At 42.0% G+C, this 22,552-nt stretch overlaps 1 protein-coding gene across 21 annotated transcripts in view; it reads right to left on the bottom strand.

Annotated features, from left to right (window-relative positions):
* Positions 1-521: 521 nt before the first annotated feature.
* The window catches only part of Cdc42bpa (CDC42 binding protein kinase alpha), a 266,063-nt gene continuing 244,032 nt past the window's right edge, over positions 522-22,552 (bottom strand). For 12 of the 21 annotated variants that reach the window (XM_063236777.1, XM_063236782.1, XM_063236779.1 and 9 more), the window contains 6 exons: positions 20,178-20,301; positions 19,197-19,314; positions 14,862-15,047; positions 9,853-9,970; positions 5,034-5,191; positions 522-4,407 (listed from right to left, as the gene is read on the bottom strand). In XM_063236777.1, coding sequence (XP_063092847.1) covers positions 4,276-4,407; positions 5,034-5,191; positions 9,853-9,970; positions 14,862-15,047; positions 19,197-19,314; positions 20,178-20,301 — 836 coding nt within the window. In that variant the 3' untranslated portion in view covers positions 522-4,275. The remainder of the gene's footprint in view (positions 4,408-5,033; positions 5,192-9,852; positions 9,971-14,861; positions 15,048-19,196; positions 19,315-20,177; positions 20,302-22,552) is intronic. The other 9 variants (XM_063236787.1, XM_063236792.1, XM_063236793.1 and 6 more) reach the window with 2 other exon arrangements.

Genomic DNA, 22,552 nt, shown 5'->3' with positions numbered 1-22,552 from the left:
GTGAGTGGTGGAACCAGGATGTAGAACAAGAGTCCTGTGTTAAAGAGACCCTGCCGTCTACTAGGCCCGGCAAGCTCCTGGCCACGGGCCCAGCAGCTCCACTTCGCTTCTGAAGAGCACAGCCTCCACTCTGTAGTCTGTCTTGCACCCTGGGGCAGAAGAGGTCAGGAGCCGCAAGGGCTTTAAAGACACGGCCCCCAGAGCGGAGCCGTTTACTGACCAGCCTTGCGCAGAGGGTCTGCCATGCCCTGGTCACCACCACACAGCTGTGGCCCCTGACAGAGCAGGAGCTGCCAGTCATAGGCGATGGGGAGGGGACGATGCCCAGTTCAAGACTTCTCTTAGGACCACTTTCCACCTTGCCTGTGCGTCCTCTGAGGTCCGGCTCTAACTCGCCCCCTCAGGAGTGCAAAGAAGGCCAGGCTGGAAGGGCAGCAGCAGCAGGGCAGGGTCAGGCTGCGAGGCAGGTGCCTGCTCCCCTCAAACCTCTCCCTTAGGGAAATCACAAGGCGGACACCCACTTCTAACAGCTCCCCTGTTTTATTGCAGTACATCAAAGTCGGGTTAATATTAAGTGATGCCAACATAAAATAACTGGTGAGGAGTCTTTTTTACCACTTGACTCTCTCACCTTAAATATTTCTGTGCAAAAGAATCCACATCATTGTTTAATAGCAGAGAATCTCTTGATAAAGTTCCCTAAGACACGGAGGGCATAAAACCAAACAAAATAAGTGATAGAGGCCAGAGCATATCTTTCCCCTTCCATACATATGCTGGTCAGCATTATATTTTAAACAAAAATGATTACATCCAGGCCATGCAAAACTGTACAATAATATTACAATGAGAAAAAAACCCTAAAAATTTATAAAATAAGTGATATACTATCAAATAAAAAGGCAGGTCATTTTGTTTTCATGAGACATCAAGGTTGATTTGTGGTGGTCAGTGTCCCCTTGTAACTGCAGTGCCAATGTCATGTAGTCACCCCAGAGAAGGCAGAGGCACCCAGCACTGCGGAAGCGAGGCCCCCTTTCTGGCACCCCCAACAGAGAGCTCTGGACTCAGCAATGGACAAAGGGATTAACAAGACAGGAAGTTTACAAACGGCCACAACAGGCATTCTGCAGCTTCTCTGTGCACCCATCTGCCTCCCTGCTGGGCCCAGAACCACAGGGGGCTCCAGGCTGCTGAGAGCCCCTTGGGTATGGGGGGCAGCAGTGTCCAGTCACTGATGCCTCTGGGGGTTGGGACATCTGCCCCCCCTGCTGACTTCTTAACAATACCTGAGATTCCACACAAACCGGTTCTTCTCCCAAACAGGTGTGGCCACTAAGACATAATTCTAACTATCACGGAAGGGCAGTGAGGTGAGCCATCCTGGAAATGACAGATTGCTGCTGACAGGAATTTCTGATTCTCTCCTGAAACTTGGGAGCAAGGATTGGTCGGAAAACTGAACAGATAGGCCCTCTTCAGCTACAGCACACAGCCAGAAAGCTGCACTCCCCAGGAGAAAACACAGTTGCAGGGTATCCATGGGTGCCGCGTGTATATAAAACTAAAGTGAAACCTGTTTTAGCAATCATTTGACAAGAAGGAAGGCTTTTGTTTTGGCAAAAAGAAATATGTATGTATAAATATAATTTTATACACCCAAAAGCACACAAGATTAGCCAGAATTGTAATTGGTTGGATATAGATAGCACCAAATATCAACGCACAGACTCTGCTAGAAATGCCTCTAGTGCATTTTCTTTCTGAGAAATTAATTCCTGTTGCCATACGCACTTTAAGAAAATGTCCTGCATTAAAAAACAAACAAAACAAAACAACACTTCAGGCAGCAACAACATACCCTGTGATCTTTGTTACTGACCTCTCCGAAGGGTCCTTGAGTTTGCCCTTTCTCGGAACCTGCTGTCCATCTTTTTAGAAACTCCTGAAGGTAACTGGCCTCAGATTTAAGTGTGGGATAAGCCCAGCGGGATGATCACTGCCTGGGGAAAACATCTTCAGAAACTGCTCCCGGCAGTTTCTCCCTTCAGGTGCTGCACCCCGTACCTGCACCTGCGTGGCAAAGCAGAGCCCTGCGGTGCTGGCCACCAGCTGCTTGCGCCTATGTCCTGTGAGTTGCTGGACTCACTCGGGGAAGCCTACAGTCCAGGTAGGTTTATATTTTAATTCTGAAAGTATACTTGGAAAAATAAGCACCTATAGGCAACAAAAACTCACAATTCATTGCAGAACCACAGACTAAGGGCTTAGTATGGAGCCCTGTCGTTCGCCTGGAAGAGAAGGGAGAGGCAAAGGTGAAAGCAGAGGGCAGTGCCCGCACCGGGCTGGCAGATCTCTCCTCTGCCATGTTTAAGCAGCTGCCAGAGGCACATGAAAAGAAACAAACTCAAGCTCTGACCCCCTCTGGTATTTGGGTGTATAAAAGTATTTTTTATATGACACTTTTCCAAAAGCAAAGAAGTTTGGGAGATTAGAGCTACACTGTGAGCTATGACCGTTAGAATAAAACATAATCAAACCCAAGCCAGCAGTGAATCCAAAATGTTTCAGTGTCAGGGGTCTAAAACTTGCTGTCAGAAGTGCTGGGCACGTAATCCCCCAAAGACCCCTCCCCTCCACCGCGGAATCTTGGGAACCTTCTCTATGAAGTGGCCCCCACTTGGGGATACCTAGGGCGTTATGCAAAGGATGAGAAGTGCTGGAGACCGGTGGTACAAGACACCACAACCCATGTTAGCAGCTGCAGGAGGATCTTCTCCATTTAAGCCAATTATTTAAGAAAAGGTCAAAATCCAGAAACTTGGGTGAAAAGAGAACCAGATTCTCTTCCATGAGATACTTTTCTCTTTCTCTGCTCCTGTGCTTACATGATGAAATGACCACAGCAATAAGTTCTTTTGGTTCTGCACCTCATTTCCCGATGGCAAGCAAAAGAGGAGGAATCCAACGGAAACACAAGTAACCAGGCAATGACACTGCAGCCGGGGAAGGAGGGAAAGCCAGCCGAAGCAGCTATGCCAGGCCGCTTCCTGACTGTGCCCAGGGCCCCATCCACTTCCCACTGCTGTAGGAATAAGTATTTGGTTAAGGCTGTTCAAGTCCTTGCTTCTGAGGTTTCTTATTATTTGGTAATAAAAGCCTTTTCCCCCAGGCGCATCTGAAGAATTTCCTACCCACCCTTACGGGGATATGCTCCTCCTTCAGGAGCCATCCCCAGCCCTGGTGCAAACACTCTGCTACCGCCCAGGAAAAAACGCAATTTTAGGAACCTTTCTACGAACTTTCAGAAGCGACAACACTCCCTTCAGATGGAAGGGATCAGTCAGAAGGTGAGGGCATTGCATCTACACTCATCTGTAGAAGATACCAAAACACAGTGAAGTGGGGTTTGAATTCTATCACTAGAAAAAGAAATGTCCGGGGAAGGCTGAGTGTGCCTTTGCAACTGCTGCTCAAACAGTTTCAAATGTTCCAACTTTGGTGGCCCAGGTTGTGACCAATGAAGCCAATGTCTCCAGATGTCCCCTAAGGACCCCAGATGCCCAGGGTTTGCCACCAGTGTGAGGCCAGGGCACCAAAGGGACCTCAGTTTCTTCCTTTCCCTCTCCCAATGTCAGCGTGAAGCCTTTCTAGCCTATCCGTGACTTAGCTGAGAAACAGACAAGAAACAACACATCTCTTAAATTAAACACTCTCTCATATATGCATCCATCTCACTGGTTACAAGATGCTTTTTTGACTATGTACATTCAGTATTTAACTTCTACATTTATGTATTTATTTAGACTCTGTACTGTAGTAAAATATGCATGTTTTAATTTGTGAGGATTCACGGGGATTTCCGGCAATGACGAGCTGATGCGCGCAGTGGCCTCTGCAGGCTGGCTGCCTCGGGTGTGGAATCCCAGGGTGCAGTGAGGTGCTACTGTGAACACAAACCTGTCTAGTCTCACTCGTAAGATTACACTTGTGTAGTCTGTCTACTGAAGCTACCTTTGGGCCAGGGAGTAAATGTTATTGAAAGCATCTATGCAGGAATGACCCGTGGTCGACCTCAGCCACAGAGGACGCGGCTGTGCGGCTGCTGCTGGCCAGAGGTGCAGTGCTGCCAGGCCAGTGTTTCGAGGCAACCACGCACCCTACCCGCTGCTGCTGCTGCTGCCGCCGCCACTGGGTTTCGACTGGCCGGCTGAGGTGGAGGACATGGAGCGGGGGAGAGGCAGTGGAAGGGCGAGCGGTGGGAGCGCCCAGGGCTCAGGGGTCCCAGTTCCCGCGGTCCGTGCTCTCGAGGGAGAGGCTCTTGGTCTTTCGGGGTGAAACTGGGCTTGGGGGGCTGCTCAGGTTGGAGCTGTTGGATGCTGTGGAATGCCTCGGAGAGTCGGAGTCCTGCAATGCCAGAAGTACAGCACAATTGAGACGCAGGGAGAGGGGGGTTTAGGTCCCCACAGGCCATCCTGACTGAAGGACCTATGGGCTGCCTCAGCCTATTTTCCTTTTGCAGAATTAAAGATTGAATCCAGGGCCTCCACAATGAGCTCTGTGGAAGTATTTATTTATTTGTTTATGTATGTATGAGACATGGTTCAGACTGACTGAACTATGTAGCCCAGGCTGGTCTCAAATTCATGACAATGTTATAGCCTCAGCCTCCTAAATGCTGGAATTACTGGTATGTGCACTATGCCCGGCCAGAATATTTTTTGAGACAGGGTCTCACTACGTTGGTAAGTTGCCTCCTGCCTCCGCCTCCCAGAGTGCAGGATTTTTTTTACTACCCTTTGGGCCTTAAGATGCACAGAACAAATGCTCAGTCCTTTCTGTAGGCCTTTATAGATGTAGGCATTTTCATTCAAAAGCCATTCGAAGTCTCAACAGCCCCAGCAAAGCTGCAGCTTATAATTTTGCTGCCCTAGGCTGAGAGTGAAGCCAGTGAAGGCCAAGTGAAGGGCTGGGATACCCGGAGTCAGTACTCTGCTCTTTCTGATGAGCTGCCAGCCAAGCAGGCCACTCACCTCTCCGTCATAGTCCCTGGCAGGGGCATCGCTGCCCTGGTCCATGCCCCCGGACGACAAGGAGCCCTCTGATGGGGAAGGCATGGGCTGCCGCTTCGTGCTGTAGCTTCCTCCAGACAGCTCCCTCTTCAACGCACTGCCATTCTGCGCAGATGACCCTGTAGCCGAGGACAGTCCTCAGAGGATGCTCCACTGCGAGATGACAGCTCAGCCTCCCACAGCCCGGAACCCCACCATGAGCAGTAGCCAGCGCCCTGCCAGCAGCCTGACCCCCAGGTCCACCTCCAAGTCCAGTGGCTCCTGCGGCCCCTCCTGTTACACTGCCTGAGGACCCAGGCCCAAGATGAGGCCCGCACAACCTTCCCAGTCCTGGGGCTGCCCGTTGTCATGGCTCCCTGGCATGGTCTCCTTATATCCCAGTGTGGTTGCTCTATGAGGTGTGGTGAAGGTCTTTCTTGGCCTCGTCAGAGCAACGTGGAATGGGAAGCCAGGCCATCCAGGTCCAGGCCTGTGCCGAGTGCCCCGGGACCAGCACTGGACTCACACATACACATAGGAACACAAAACCAGCGCTTTTAAACCACAGGACAAACAGCCTAGAATTTCAAAATGAAGCTGATTTCCTCAAAAATTGTAGTCTTGTTCTTAGAGTTGGGCTACAAAATAGGAACTAGAGGCATTCATAAAAGAAAAGAAAGAAACTTTGGAAATTTGAGGAGTGCTGTTAGCACTTAAAGCACTTACAATTCTTTACTATCCTTAGGTTTTGCCTACAAAATGTTTCAGTCTTGCCCAGCTTCATTAGGATCACTGGTCCCCAAAGACTACCCTGAAATTTTAGGATAACTAAGATATAGGGTGTGATTATGTGAGCTTTTTGCTTATTTAAAACACTTTTAAACACATTGAGAATTTGATGCATGTCAACAGGTGACCCGACACACACGTCCCGACAGGTGATCTGGCAAGTGCTCACGAAGGCCCAGAGCCAGGAGCCTGCCGAATGGCTGTCACCCTGCTAATTCCCCCGCCTCCGGAATAAGCTCTGATTTCCCGTGGGGCCACCAGCGATACCGAGGCTGGCTGCGGACGACACACTGCGTTATTATGGCACCAAGGTGCTGGCTCGAAGCAACCAGAGCGGAATCTCCCACTCGACTTTTAGAAGCTCCCCGATGACTTAAGAGTGCACCTCGGGGAGAAGGACTGTGTCCCTGGCCCCCACCCAGCCTTTGCACTTGCTGCCCTCTGCTGATCTCTGAGTGGTGCTGTCTCTTTGGAAATGGACTCTTCACTTGTTTGGATGTCCATCTTCTTCTGAGAATACAGCCTGTTTGAAGGCATCATCGTTTCTATTTGATTTTTCTTGTAATTTCATGTCTGGCTCCATGCTCAGTTTTTTAGGGAAGTTATTTTTCCTGCCCTCCTGAGCAGCAAGCACACACTGCGTAGCTCTTCTACCCCTGTGTTGCCTCAGCGAGGTGTTTCACCCTTCTGGACTTCAGTTTTCCTGACCTATATATAAAATAAATTCTATCTGACGGGATTTCTGTGGGAACAACAGAACATCATGGGATGTGGAATGAAATGCAGGACAGGAAGTGCAGGGCCCTGCACCACACTTTGGGTATGATTTTACTTGCCTCCTCCTTCCTAGTAATCATTTGTAGAAAGGAGAACTGGATTCCACCCCAGTGCTTTAAATATATATTTAATTTCACTTTTCAGAAATTTTCAGAATCTTTCGTTTAAAAGAAATGTTACACTCAAATCTTTTTTTTTAAGTTTTTTTTTTTTTTAATCGGTACTGGGGATCAAACTCATGACTGCCTGCTTGCAAGGCAGGTGCTTATGCCGCTGAGCTAAATCCCCAGCCCCTACATTCAAATCTTAAAAAGAGAGAAAGAAAAAGGAAAAGAATAGCTGGGTGTGGTGACACAACACTTGTAATCTCAGCCCTTGGGAGGCTGAGGCAGGAGAGTCACCAGGAGTTTGAGATCAGCCAGAGTTCACAGTGAGTTAGAGGTCACCGTAGCTCTTAGAACCAAAAAATAACAATGGCAGAAAAATTAAATTGGGTTGTCAAGGTATAGCACTAACAAGGCCTGAGGCAATCTGGAAAGTATAGGCCAGCTGACCCTGGCCACACTCAGCCCAGTCTCTGTACGCTGTGGCACCTCACCAAGCCCGGGTGTGGAGATACCATCCTCCCAGCGGAGACAGAGGACAGAGAGCCCCACTGCGCCCGCCCCTCTCGGGGCTGGCCATCTTGGAAACACTTTACAGGAGCCACGCTCCTCTTAAAGCTAGCAGGAGCTACTCTAATAGCACGAGGCCCCGAAAGTCCTCAGGCAGTATTTCCTGGCATTTCTACAAAAAGCCTTGAACAAGGACTGAGGCAAGAAGGGCCCTGATGGCCCCAAAGGCTTGCTCTTTTCCGGTTTCCATATCACCAGCCATAATCTGTGATCCTCATTTAGTTCCTCAACGGAGAGTTCTTTTATAGGCTTTATCTGTATCTGCAGTCCCACAAATCCTGAAACCTGGAAACACCAAGAGTTTTTTCATTTGATGCAAACCCGTGAGATAGCACAACCTCATCTGAACTGACTGGGGGATGCTTATAGGCTGTATCTGTAAAGACTGTATAGTACCTATTTATCAGGCAGGTAGTGGGTATTTTTACTCTATAAATATTAATGTGCCTGTCAGTACTATCTGTGGTCTTCCCAGGAATATAACATAATTTATGGCATACTCCTTTTGACAATACACTCAGACGCAATCTGGATTCAGGGCAGGGGGAGAGGAGGATCTGGTTCCATCGTGCAATACTGTGAGGTACTTGGTGCGCGCCTCAAGTCTAGTTGGAGTTCAAATACACCACAAGTATGGACTTCTGGGTGGGTGGGGGGTCGTTTCTAATTGTATTTTTCAATGTAGTAAGCACTACCTTGCTTCCAGATGACCTGGGAGACAAGGGCAAGACAGTTTCTTCTCACACACTGAATTTCAAAACTCACTGCCGTATTCCTGGCAAGCCTCAAAGCTGGCCGTCTTCTCTTGAGACCATACATTTATGTGGTCCCCTCCCTCAAAGCAGCAGTACAATCACGTGCCATAAAATGACATTCCAGTTGATGAGGGACCAACCACAGACACAATGGTATCTTGAGCCCTCTCAGTTTGTGAAAGGACATTCTGTGACACCTGCTCAACCAGGCAATCACCCTAAATCACGTTTCCCAGAATGTGTCCCTGCCATTAGTGATACGGTCTGTCACCCGAGACTAGGCTGCCAGGCTGCTGCTCCTGCCTATCCCGCAGATCATTCAAGGTCACAGGGCAGTGCACACATTTGGCATAGTGTAGTTTTTGCTCAAAGATCAACTGTTCAGAAGCACAGAACAGTTTCACTGAAGTGACGCCGGTTACATGGGGGGGACTGCATTTCTGGGGGTGCTCATGCACTGTGCTCCCTAGCATCTCAGCCATGCCACACTGCCGGGGCAGCACACACCCAGCAAAGCTACAGGAAAGAATCCTTTCTTTCCCCAGCAGAAGCTGCGGGATTGTGGCACAACCCACATTTTCGCGCTGACATCCAGGAACCACAAATCGCCTCAAACTTGTACGCATTCCCACTGAGGGAGGTGGCCCTCAGAACCCTCAGACAGTGCTTCCCCAGGCAGACACAGCTTTCCTGCTCCGGACCACAGCCAAATATAAGCACTCCATGGAGCACACTTCCCTTTTATATCGTCTCTTATAAGGCTCAGAGTTCTGTACAAGGCGAAGGCAGGTGCTGCAATTCACGGCGCAGTGGGAAAAGGAGAGGCTAAAAACAGAGTGTGAACCATCTGGAAGCAGTTCTAAGCCCTCCACCAGAGCACTGGTGTCTAATAAGGCTCTCAGATATTCACTGAATGAATGGTGTTAGCCTGTTTTCATGATAAAAGGGAATATTCTTGTATCTGTCACAGCTCCTCCTCAGTTACTTAAATGTGCTGTTTTTTCCAGTCTTGGGACCTTTGTGTGTGCCTGGAATGTCCTGCCCTGGCCCCAGCTGATGAAGTCAATGGTGTCACCTATGCCTCCTTCCTCCCAACTGATTCACTGCATCTTACTGTTTACACCTCTGAAAACATCTGGAGAACCCACTGCCTTCTCTGTCTGCTTTTCTTCTTCCTGCACTGCTATATTCCAAGCCTCCTGGGTCTTTCCCTAGGCCAGTACCAGAACCTGCAATCTGGATATGGGTATCGACCTTGCATGCCTTCAAACTGCTCTCCACTCAGCAGCCAGAGGAGCTGTCACAAATGTACACTGCACAGGCTTCTGCCCTACCGCTCCCCAAAGGCTTCTTGCTGCATTGTGATTAAAATGAAACATTCATGCCTTGGTCTCCAAGTCCCTGTTGATACTGCACTTGGCCACTTCTCCCACCCTGCTGTCCTCTCAGTTAACTGACATCTTGAACACAATGCCAACCCGTAGTGAGTGGCATGGTTTTCTGTTCATCCCTGAAAGCTGTCCCTTCTTACCCTCTATTACGCTACCCTGCTTACTCCATCAGAGTGCTCCTCATCACCATTCGCAGCTGTGTCTGGCTGTCTCTTAGATGGCCTGCACACTAGATTAGGGCTCTCAACAACCACATTTGTTACTCAGCAGGGTCTGAGACATGGCTGAAGGTGACCATTGCCATGAACGTTGAATGCAAAAATACTGAGGATGTGTAAGTGAGCTGGGGACTTGCAGGGTAGGCAGTGGCCAGATTCCTGGTTTAGAGGCATCACCCACCGCCTTGGCCACTTACGTGCTGAGAGGCCGCTGCTGGCACTCATGGAGCGGCCGGGCTCCGGGCGGGACTTGGTGATGGATGGAATACTGACCGAGCCGCTGAACACGGTCCGGCTTTCCTGAGGACGAGGGTTCTGAAGCACAAAAGAAAGGAATGTTCTTTAGCCAGAAAGAAGCTCTTTTTGGCAGCGATGTCTACATTTCACTATAAGCATCAAGAAATAAAACGATCTTGACCAGAACGATAATGAATAAAGAAAAGCAGATCCCACAACCCCTCCCACACACAAAGTTAAAAAGAAAACCCCCTAAAATGAAATAAATTTCACCCAATAAGGATTACTTTTTCTTATTGAAATATTCATCAATAAATGCTTTTTTGGTTGTGAAAATGCTAAGTAAACTTATATGGTTAGATGTCATAGTGAAGCATAGAATTACATGGACATTTGCAGAAAATGAAGATAAAGCTGTCACTATGGATGAGATGTTTATTTGCTTAGGATAACTCATAACAGCTTGGTAAGTCCATTTGGGGGAAAGCCAATGAAGATTACATTCTTGCCAAGACAATGTTTGACTGTCAGAAACACAAGGTTGCAGAAATCATCCACCTGGGTAACATTCTGTAACTAGTAGTCATTAGTTAGAAGACTTCTTCTTCTTTGGTCCAACTTTTTAAAGACTAAAAGGAGGGATGTCAGATCTTACAAAGTTAAGAAGAGGGAAAACTATTCCCATTTTCTTTATAAATTATACAGCAGGCAAATTACATGTGCCATATTATTGATGGCTCTTCTACCTTGCACTATGCTTTCTCTACTTGTGGATATAGGCCCAAATTCCTACAACCATTTTCTGATCCAAAGTGTCTGGACTGCTCAGAATTTATGAATGCATGGAATATATATACACAGTGGTAACTTGGTTCATAAATGCTTTTGTTTGCAAATTCTCAATTGGCAGACAAACACAACTGTGGCCACCTTTCCTACACAAATGATCATGGCCATCTTTCCCAGAACTGTGGAAGGGATTACGTTCATGAACCAAGGCACCACTGTACATCTATGTCTATATACAGTAGAGCAGATGTATCTGTATATAAATATATACCTATGTACACAGAAAACTCTTAACTCCTTATTCTCTAATAATGACAATAAAAATAGTGGTGATTTTACCAGCCTACAGCACCCATTTTCCAATAGCTTGTCCTCTCCATCGCCAAGACAGGGAAGCAGCAGGTAGCCGGTAAACAAAATGGACAAGGAAGCACACATATCCACATCTACGCTGCACAGTCTACTGCCGGCAACCCTGGCTGATACAACGCCATGTCTCGGCTTCCTTGGCTGCCCCGGGGATAACACCCACTGCATGGAGCTTTTCTGAGGGTCACACCGGTAACACTAGTAAAAGTAAAGCACCTGGCCCAGCCTGCCTAGAAGCAGTTCCTCCCCTTGCCCCTTGAAGGACCTCATGTGGCCATTCACCTGCAGCATCACTTCCCCCCCTGGCCTGTGGTTTCAAACAGCAGTTGTGCTAGGAGGGGCAGTCACAAATGTTACATGTATTAAACAAGAAGTAACTCTATAATGAAAAAGCAATGAAAACAATTACATTAAAAAGTAGCTCAAAACTCAAGTTCTGTGACTTATCCAAAGGGTCAATTTACTAAGTAAAGCCAATTATTTTAATGGATTCGGGATATATGTGTTATTTTCTTTTGAGATAGGATTGTTTTCCTCTAGTTTCTACATTTAATAAAAAAAATTGCATGATAGTCATGGCCACTATGATTAATGAAAAGTAACTGGATATTTATGAATTAGTAGTTTTCTAAATATTTATATCATTAGAAGTGTTTGCTTTATCCTGATTTTAATGGTAATATTCATGGATTGTGGGCTATACATCTAATTATTTTAAAATATTTATAGTGTCTGCCTCATTTTATTGTCTTAAAAGCAGTAAATCCTCTCTCATCAACTAGGACTTAGAAAATACTGCATTTTTCTTCTGGTAGCTTAAAGAAGACAGAGCAGAGAAATTTATCCATATACTTGGCCCATACCAATATTTATACTATTCATGATATGACCTACATATGCTCATGACTTAAGCTATTTAACTCATGTTAATAATCTTATCTGAATGCATTAAGTTTCAGCAAGAGAAAAGGCCTATATACTTAAGCTGCATTTTACTTATTTCCTTGAATGTCCTTATGCCTTCCTTTTCAAAAATTTTTTAAAATTTTATTTATTTATTTTTTTGCGGTGCTGGGGATCGAACCTAGGGCCTTGTGCATGCAAGGAAAGAACGGTATCACTGAGTCACATCCCCGGTCCTATGCCTTCGTTCGAAGCACAGAAAATGAGCACAGTCACACAGCCTCACCCACTTCAGGACGCTGGCTTGCTCAAGCGAGTCCAGTTTGCCCAGCTTGTTTAGGAAGTGTGCGGCTCATTTCTGTTCTCAGCCTCAGTCCTTTATCATCTTGTCATTTCTTACAGTGACTGTGATTATGATCACACTAAACTCTAGGATGTAAAACAGGTGCTGAAAAGTATCTGCTGAATAAATGAATGGATTACGTCTACAACCTTAATTTCCTATTCAAGTATTGGAATTAATTAACTATATTGGCAATATAGTTTATGAATTTCAAATTATGATTCCTTCTTGGAGAACATAGTGCTGAGATTAATCCTGGCTGATGTCACAAGTGTACTAGGTGTGGGTATGTTATGTGAATTTTAAAGATATAAAGATCATTTTACTTATTGTTTGGGCAGAATAACATTTTCCCGGCATCAGTCAATGAAATGGCAGCAGTTCTTCAAATAACCTGATTTAACTACTAACAGCAAAAGATGACTGCCTGTCTTCTTTGTTATAAAAGGTCAAATTATTTAACAAGGAATATAATGAAATGAGCACAAATACCTATGGCTTTAGAGGTTATTTGGAAGCAATAATAAAAAAGTATTTTTAGTAATGTAGCTAAAAAATATTTGTAATTATAATAAAAGTCTAGAACTAAAACCTCAGTTCTTGCCCACCACATAAGCACAAGACCCAAAGGAGGGGCCTGGCTCTGGTGACTTTGCTATACTAAGTGTTCTGACAGCACCTAAAACACCAAGAAGGTCATGGCACGGTCACCAGGGCGCAGCCAAAGCTAGCAATCAGGCAAACAAGCACTAATACAGTGTGACTTGAAAAACTCCTACCCACACATTTTGAAAAGGTGCATTAAAAGCTGGCCAACCAGCTGGCCCCAAATTCAAACACTGCCATCTGGTTCATTTTCCAAGTTTGCAAAGTCCATGTAATTCTTAGTGTGGTGTTTACCCCAAGTGTAGTATTTACTTAGTGGAGTTTTTTCCCCTCTAGGAAAACAGATAACTTAAATCTAAAATAGTCAATGTTGTTAATTGAGATTTCAAATGTACAGTAGCAACCCTGCAAGACACAAGCGTCGCGCACGAGGCAGCCAAGGAGAGCACAGGAGAGACAGGAGTGTCAGGGTCAAGCTGCATGTTTGGGTATGGACTTTTCTATGAACCTTACACTGTGCTAGTGTTGTCCTTTTCTATAAAGTGTCTACCCTAAATAAAAGGCAAAGGCTAAGCTTATGAAATAGCTGTTCTTAGTAAACTGTTAAAAGAATTATACACAGAAAAAAATGTTTAAAAAAGCTTATTCAGGCAATTAAAATCAAATACACTTCCATTAGAAAGCAAAGTAAGTTTTTTGATCTTTCTAGCCTTAAATATGCTTAAGATTAGGGGAAATTTCTGCAGATGGTACAGTGATTTATTCAAAGACAACTAACCTAGCACTTGTATTATGTTTTATATGAAAAGCACTTGGTTTATATAGCATCCTGCTGGAATCTACTGCCTGCAGAGTGTTACCAGGAAAACGAAGGCTTATTTTATTAATTATTTTATTGTTAATTTGTCAAGCAAGAATCTGAAGTGATATTGCAACTCAGTGTCAATGACAATATTTAAAACATAGTTGCAATGTTGTAATACAAACAAAAATCTCTCAACCTATAGATGATTTTCTATTGGAAAATTATTTTAACTATCTCCACACAAAATTGGTGCTCTATTTTTCTAAGCCAGGCAGCATTATGGGAACGAGTCACTGTGATACAATACAAACACTTTATTATGTAAAAATAACTTGCTTGAATTAGTACAAGCATTTTTTCACTTGATAAAAACGTGGGTACTCAGTTTAATAGTCACTCTCTACCCCTCTGCACAGCTACTAATAAAGACAGGGGCTGAACGGAAGGAAATGATGGAATGGACAGCAGATGCCACAGCCCTTCAGAATGCTGCCTGTTTTTTCCTCTTTGGTTTTCTTGGATCCTAGTTGGAATTAAATGTGTATCAGAAACTAAAGGATTTGTGAAACTGTATATTAGTGGAATTTCTGTTATAAACATACACTACTTTATCTTACTTTAAAAAAACACAAAATGTAGTACAATACTTTGGAAATTTTTAAAGTTTTCAAAAGGAGGTTTGCTGTGACTAGGATAGGCACAACTCCAGACTTCAATCTTATCAAATATAAAAATTCATCTAAACTAAACTGGTTACAGGGTAATGAGCTGCAAAACCCCAGAAACGTAGGCATCCCTTTTCTGTCTGCTTTAACAAAATAAATCTGAAGGGATTTTTAAACGATGCTATGTGTAATAGGAAATATCATAATAGGAAAATTTCTTATCAAACACAGATAAACCTTAATACTATTTCAAAAATAAAAACGAGTCCTCCTTATTTCTCCATTTTTTTTTTCTTCAAAAGAGGAAATGAAATAATGGGAAGGAGAGGAAGAAGAAGACAAAGAGTAAGAGAAGTCTGGCAGAAAAGAAAAGGTTAAAGGGAAACATTCACAAAGTGGCAGCATTCTGGCGGTGTCATTGATTAGGCCAGGAAACAGGAACCCTCTAAATGGTTAGCAACAGTTAGCACCTGACTCAGCTGTTCATACCCTCAGAGTCATAAAGCTTGGTGTACCAGGGACAGAGCGCAGACACGGGGAATATTCGGGGTTTATGGAATCAGGAGAGAGAAATTTTTCAGCAGAATTAACAGTCATGTGATAGATGTGCTCAAAGTTGATCGGAGAGGAGATCAGACCGGAGTGATGATGAGGGGATGGATAAGGGAAACCTGGCTATCAAAAACAACAGAAAAGAAGAAAAAGTGATAAGGTGATTGATGGATTCAGTAGTTACACGTGACATTTCAGACAACATGCTCACAAAAAAGAACAAAGTAGCTTCTTACATCAGTACCAAATCCTGAATGAAATACTTCTAAGACTTAGAAAGTTAAATTCTGTAATCCTTTCGCCAGTCACTTAAACAGCTGATTTGCAAGCAATCATTCTTTTTATAAATTTACTTTTATTATTATACTTAAATGAGTAGAAACTGGAATTTTAAAGATGCAAAGAAAATTTCAGAGTTTAGCTTGGAATTTCCTTATGTGATACAATCAAAACATGGCAAAAATCTATCAAGAACATTAAGTACAGAAAAAGCAAAAATCAGTTAAAGAATCTACAGTAGCTTTCAACTAGAGGTGCTCTGAAATTTTCTTTAGAATCTAAAACCACTAAAAATATTTCATAGTATTACATTTCTGCGATGTGTTGGCCTTTATTATTCCTATTTCTCTATGATGAAACTAATTATTGATTTACTTTTAAGCACAAGCTTATTTCCATGTATACACCTAAAAGAACAAGTTTGTGTCAGGGAAAAGTCTTCCTTTCAATATTCAGGTTTGTTTCTAAAAAACAGAATAATGTCAAAAAGCCTTTGAAATCAAGGACTCTTATTTTTAGATAAAGTAACTATTATTGCTTACTGGGGGAGCAGCACCTTTTCATGATGGGGATTTCTGAGGCTCAGGCCATGGAGAGTAAATGATTCTGAGCACAGGGTCCCGTCGCTAGAGGCCGAGGGCGGACAATGTCCCAGAGACAATGCTGACGCAATCCAGTGCAGCATTTTTGCTCTTATGAGCGGAGATGAGCTAGTTTTGTAAAACTATCTCAGGAATTACCAAGGCTTAAAAGAAAGGCTTTCATATGAGACACTGTTTTTGCTTCTGAGACATGAGTAAATTGATACAGTAATTTCTAATGTTTGAAACAAGGGAAAAACAGGTATATAACTTTGATTTTTTTTTCTTTTTGGTTTTGGGGATCAAACACAAGACCTCTCGCTTGCCAAGCAGGTGCTTATGCCACTGAGCTAAACCCCTGGCCCCTGTAACTTTGTTTTAAGGAAGCAAAATTACTTGGGGTTTTTTTGGTTGCGAGAGGAGGCTTCAGGAACACAACCCAGGGCTTCACATACTATGCCAGTATTTTACCCCTAAGCTATACACCCAGTTCAAGAAGAAAAAGTACTTCTGGAAACCCTAAGAGGACACTGAGCTACATTATATTGTCAATATTAGGAGTGGATAAGATGTACTATGCTACAAATACAGAAGCACACTGCTATTTTTGCACCTTTCAGAGGAAAAAAAATCTTTCCTTCATCACTAGATCTTATTGAATGATATAAATTATAAAAAAAGTTCCAAGAAAACCAACTCTATATTTATGTAAGACATACGGGGCTGGGGATTTAGCTCAGCGGCATAAGCACCTGCCTTGCAAGCAGGCGGTCGTGAGTTCGATCCCTGGTACCGATAAAAAGTTAAACAAACAAACAAAAAAAAGACATACTCTTTGGCTTCCTAAGATACAAATAAACAATTCACCTCTGATACAGGACATAAGAAAACACACTGACTCCTTTAGGTTATTGCCCTTTCTATATTCAAGAAATAACAGAGTACTGTTTCAGGATCATTTCATATAAAAGAAATGGTATTAGCTTTTAAAGAGATTTAATAAACTTTCTATGCTCATAAGTATTTCACAGGAAAAATACTGATTTACTAAAGTTAAAACATAAAAATAGGACACATGTTCTTTGCAGAGATGATGGATAATACATGGCTTTGGTACTCAAAAGCTTATATATTTTAACGGATGAATTTAACTCATCTTTAGTTTTTGGAAACTGTTCAGAATTCCTTTTCAATGGAAAGAACATGGCAAAATCTGAAAATACCTACAAGATGATAAACTTTGCAATAAATACACATGTACACAGATAAAACATGCATATTATTGTTATTATGTTCAGACATGCATATTATTGTATTGTTTATCAATATCTACCCTCAGATAGGCATGGCCCTGGGCAGACAGCAAATGTTCAAGAAACATTTGTTAGGTAATTAAATGGATGTCTATAAAAACCCCAGCTCATATATCCTTTTGCAATGAAATGAGAAAAATCATGTGAAAATAACATGTGTGAATAGTAGGAATCCTGATGGTCTTGAAAATTTATAGCAACTTATTTATTTATTGTCCTTTTCTTTTTTATCAGTACTGGGGATCGAATTCATGACCACACACTTGCAAGGCAGGTGCTTATGCTGCTGAGCTAAATCCCCAGCCCCCACAGCAACTTCTTAACCTGGAAACACAAAGGTGCTTACATGAAAATGAAACATTAAAGGCACATTAAAATCTGGACTAAACTGCGAGAGAAAAAAAAATCAGTGTTAATGCCTACAAGAACCAGTAAGGTGGGCCTGGGTTAAAAAGAAATGCAGGTGACAACAAATAGTAAAAACCAAAAGGCCTCCTCAGAATCAGCAGCCAGCACAGACAGTCACATGCTACGGAGCTGGGTAGGGGTGAATCCTTGGGGAATTTTATCTACATTTGTTTAGCAATAGAAATATTTTAAATAACAACAAAAAATACTGATTTCTTTTAAGGGGTAGTGTGGTGAGGGGAGAAAAGTGAAGGAGAGATACTCTGGCAAAATGTCTTACAATGTTTGAAGTCTGCTCTTTTGGTGTCAGGGTGCCTACTCTTGTGCATGAAGGTCTAAAAAAACTTCGGAACATTAGCAAACTGATTTTTCATCTGATAACAGCAGAACACCAGGCAGAGTAACATTTTATTAAATACTGTACTGAAACTATTTCATGTTTGCTTTTCTTTTTCTTTTCCAGAGATAAGGTCTTGCTATCTATTCCAGGTTGGTCTTGAACTCGCATTGATCCTCCTGCCTCAGCCCCGAGCGCTGGGATTATAGGTATGCACAACCATGCCCAGCTGAAACTATTCCATCTGAAGGAAAATACTGTTCATATGTGGATAAAAATCTCTATTCAAAAAGGAAAAGTATCTACTGTGAATAATCTGAACTCCGTAAAGGAAAGAACATTATTATGACCATATAATAATAATCTCCCTCTCTCACTCTTTCTTTTTGGCTTCAGGGATTGAACTCATGACTTCACACTTGCCAGGCAGACTCTGTGAATAATCTCTTGATGATGAAAAAATAAAAATAAGAAGGCAGGACCAGCTTGTTAACTGAGATATTTCCAGTGAAGTACTCAGGCTCAGAGGAATGCAGATTTAAATTTTTTTTCCTATAAAATAAAAGCAATATTCCCTTTCTAAGTTAATTTTTATGTTAAAAATCTGACTGCACATCAAACTATGTTACTTAGTTTCTCTTGCAGCTCTTCTACCACAATAGTGTTAATAATATGATTAAGTTAAAACAGATTTTGTTAGAGATTTAGGTCACAATTCACAAATCAACTCTACATTGACATTAAATATAAATTATGCTTAAAATTCTTAATGACTATCTCTATTGTTCAGAAGAGTCATACTGAAGTTTCAGTTTGTAGTACTAAAATGTTCAGAACAAGTAGAACCCAGATAATTAGCTAATTCCATTAACAGTCTTAAGTTCAACATAATATGTCTGACAACACAATCTGTATTGTTAAAACACAACAATTTTACTTTGTTGTTCTCTTTATGTACAATTTACTTTGCGATATATTTGTAATTGGGCAAAGGAAAAAGATTTAACTTCAGTTAGCTAAGAGGCATGACTATTAATGACCGTGCTAATTTGGATCTCTTGAGAGAAAAGTTCAAGCTGTTTTGAACTTAGTGAAATTTTAGTGATCTGATAGACAACCTATCTTAAATATGACACTGTCTTTTGGCTAAGATCAAATGTAGTATGGGAGAAATTGCTAGGGTATAAAGAATTTGATTTGCTTGGTTTTTAACAGATGTCTAAATTTTGTTTTTTCATCAAAGAGGTCTTCATGCATCTTATACTCTGACAGACCCTGAGAAATGTTTTATTACATTTGACGCCTGTGTGACCCATGTGTGTATCCAAGTCTGTTCTCTCTCCCTCCTTCTTACCATGGGCAGGTCTTTCAGAATCTGTATTCCATCTCCAGGACCCATGTGTGCTATGTGGTTAAAATTAGTTGGGTTAGAGATTAACTTATTTCTCATTTCTGGATCTCGTAGCATCTCCCTGAAAGACAAACACCTGTTTAGATACTTTCTCCATGATCAAACCAGGTAAGTTAAAAAAATAAATATATTTTATTTTTGACTTTTAAAAATAAAAGTTAAGTTGTGTTAATTAGGATATAATTAGAACAATAATATACTCAGTTAATAATCCATTTCCATTTTAATTAAAATATCATGATTTTGGGTGGGACATGAGAGGGAATCTTTTTATTTTTTATTTTTAATTTTTAGAGCTAGGAATCAAACACAGAGCCTTGCACATGCTAGACAAGTTACTCTACCACTGACCTAGTTCAGAGGGTCTACTCCCAGTCCAAAGGGTCCTTTTATAATATTTACATATCAGTGATCTAGGATCTGCTTTATTCTGTAGATAATTCTGAGAATTTATGTATATATATTTAAAAATTAGAAATATTTTTACATGTAGTTGAGATCTGCTCATAAAGAGAACAATTAGTCTGGCATTCTTAACCATATACTGGTTTACTATAGAGACAAATACGATTTATATTTATATTTTAAAAAGGTAAACATTTTAAAATTCTAACTATTTGATATACATACAAAAGTGAATCAAAATATGGTACTCTATCCAATGTATTCTTAAAACTTTGAGAGTATTACCTAAAATGACACATTCATTTTTGCAGTTTTTGGGGTGTTAGGGAGTGAACCCACATAATAGGCAAGGAAGCTATCACTGCGTTACCCTGTGTCCCTGCAGTTTTCAACCATACATGAATGATACATTTTCAGGTACCAGAATTTCCTTCCAAACCAAATGTAGTATTACCACCAGATAGTTCTCTCCAGGTGCAGGAAGCACAGATGGATGATAAACGCAGAGTAAACACCTACCTCCTCTGCTGCATCCTTTCCTCCTCCGGGACTCTGAAGGAGTAACGTCGCTTGTTGTTGATACTTCTAACCATTTGTTTCCGACTATTATCTGATGTTTCAGGAACAACTAGTTCATCTCCTTCTATTAAAAAAATTACAAAGAATAATGGTGATGTTTTAAATTACTAAAGTACTTTTTATCAACTTTTCTGGCAATAGAAACAATTGAATAAGCATATACAATTATGATTTTTAAATTATACACTGATAGTCACAATAAATAAGCAATAATTTTCGATCCAACTGTACACAAACATATGCTTATATTAAATACCAAATACATTTTCATTTTTATTTGAATTATGAAAACAGACGATACAATTTTGCTACAAGAAAACTAGGTGGTGTCCCATCACTTTGGCCACCTCACTTCTCCTGCCTACACTTTCCTCTCTCCCCCTCCAGGCACTAGCTTCAGTGGCTTTCTGTGTTCAAAAGTTGCAGGTTTTCTTTCCTTTGTGCCGGAGACAGAACCCAGGGCCTTCAGTGTTGTAGGCAAGTGCTCTACCACTTAGTTACACATGCCTTGTCCCCCAAAGCTGCTGTTAATATGCACAATAATCAGGCATATTTAGCAAATTACTTATATGAATAATTAAAATTATCTTTGCATAATAAAAATTCCTTGCATGACTTCATTTATTGAGACGTGGAATAAGGAATGGTTTTCACTCTCTTCCTTTAGTAAGGACAAGAATCTTTTGCTATTCCACTCTTCTGATCTTGAGAGTATTTAATGAGACTTAACTGTGCATCTTTAGCACTAGTGTCTGTTCTGCTCATAGCCTAGGCTGTGCTCATACTCACGGGGCCTTTGGCCTCGGCTCTCTACTGCTAGGATTATAGGGGTGCACTACCACGCCTGTCTCAATTTCAGTTTTAATATTTAAGAGTAAACTGTCAGCCAGGGAAACCCTTCAGGCTTTGTGAACACACTGTAAGAAGATAACAGACATCTGTATCCATAATACATGATGGTATGCCATTAACTAAGTAAGATAAGGAAAAAGAGAAAAAGTCAATCTTTGAAGTTCTTAAGACTGAAAACTTTGAAATGTGAAGGATGTGCAAATAAGCCATATGGAACTTATGGCAAATCAAAATAGATAATTAGCAACAAGTAACGTTCCTTATAGTATAGTCATGTAGTTTACGCAGAGTATTTTACCAGTAACAATCATTAAAAGGATAATTTTTTAAAAAGTGGATGAGAATGTATGACATGATTCCAGAATTTGGGGATTATGAGAGCAAAGCAGGGCATGATCAGTTAAGGTGGCAGTGAGAAATCTGGGACAGCTAGAAGATACACTTCCTGTAGGAGGGGAGAAAGCAACATGCAGAAAACCTCTTGGAAACAGGATTTCCCTCCTTTATCAAAGGACAAAACAACCATATTGAAATCTTGTCAGGTCTCCATTCTATAGCTCTATCTCTATTCCTGGCCTAGAGCAGACAGAGGAAAGCCTGGAAAACACAAGTTGGAAGAGGTTTTGTCCCACAGATATGATGTGGGGATAGATATATTTTATGATTAGTAAAGTTACATCAAGTGAAAACAGGGTAGACCAATTTTATGCAAATATTTGGATTCCTCTGAGATAGGGAATACAAAATTAAGAGTCTTAAGAAGTTTACTCCTCAGTTTCATTAGCTTCATGATGAACCCATCCAGGTGGGAATCTTGGCTAAAATCTGAATGTCCTTTCTCAAGTCATACTGAATATCCTCAAATCCTCTCAGCAGACTTTTCATCACTAGCCCAAACACCAAGAAACCTCCAGTTCTGGTGTATGTGTCAAACCACTGAACCAGAAGCCAAACAATCTGTTTACTGTACTACTTAAAACACAAACCAAATTGCCAGGTGTGGTGGCTCATGCCTGTAATCCCAGCACTCGGGAGGCAGGAGGATCATTGCGAGTTTGAGACCAGCCTGGGCTACTAAGTGAGCTCAAGGCCAACCTGAACTGCATAGCGTGAGACCCTGTCTCAAAAAAAACCAAAAACCAAAAACCAAAAAACCCCCATAAACCAAAAAACAATAAAAATAAACTTCTGATGGATTTTTTTTAAACAAACAAAAGTTTACTTTAGGGATATGGTGGCAGCTGGGAGGAAAAATATTCAGATAATCCCACTACCTATAGATAATTGTTATAAACATTTTAATGTTTCTTTCTTTCTTTTTTTTTTTTTTTTGAGACAAGGTCTTGCTCTGTAGTTCATACTGACCTTGAACTCACTTTGTAGTCCAGGAGGGCCTTGAATTCACAGTGATTCTCCTGCCTCAGCCTTCCACGTTCTAGTATTACAGACATGCACTACCATGC

The sequence above is a fragment of the Cavia porcellus genome, unplaced genomic scaffold (genome assembly GCF_034190915.1).
Source record: "Cavia porcellus strain 051 isolate PalLab524CR breed Dunkin Hartley unplaced genomic scaffold, mCavPor4.1 scaffold_26, whole genome shotgun sequence".
NCBI classification, from domain to species: Eukaryota; Metazoa; Chordata; class Mammalia; order Rodentia; family Caviidae; genus Cavia; species Cavia porcellus.
This window is presented reverse-complemented; position numbering and strand designations above follow the sequence as displayed.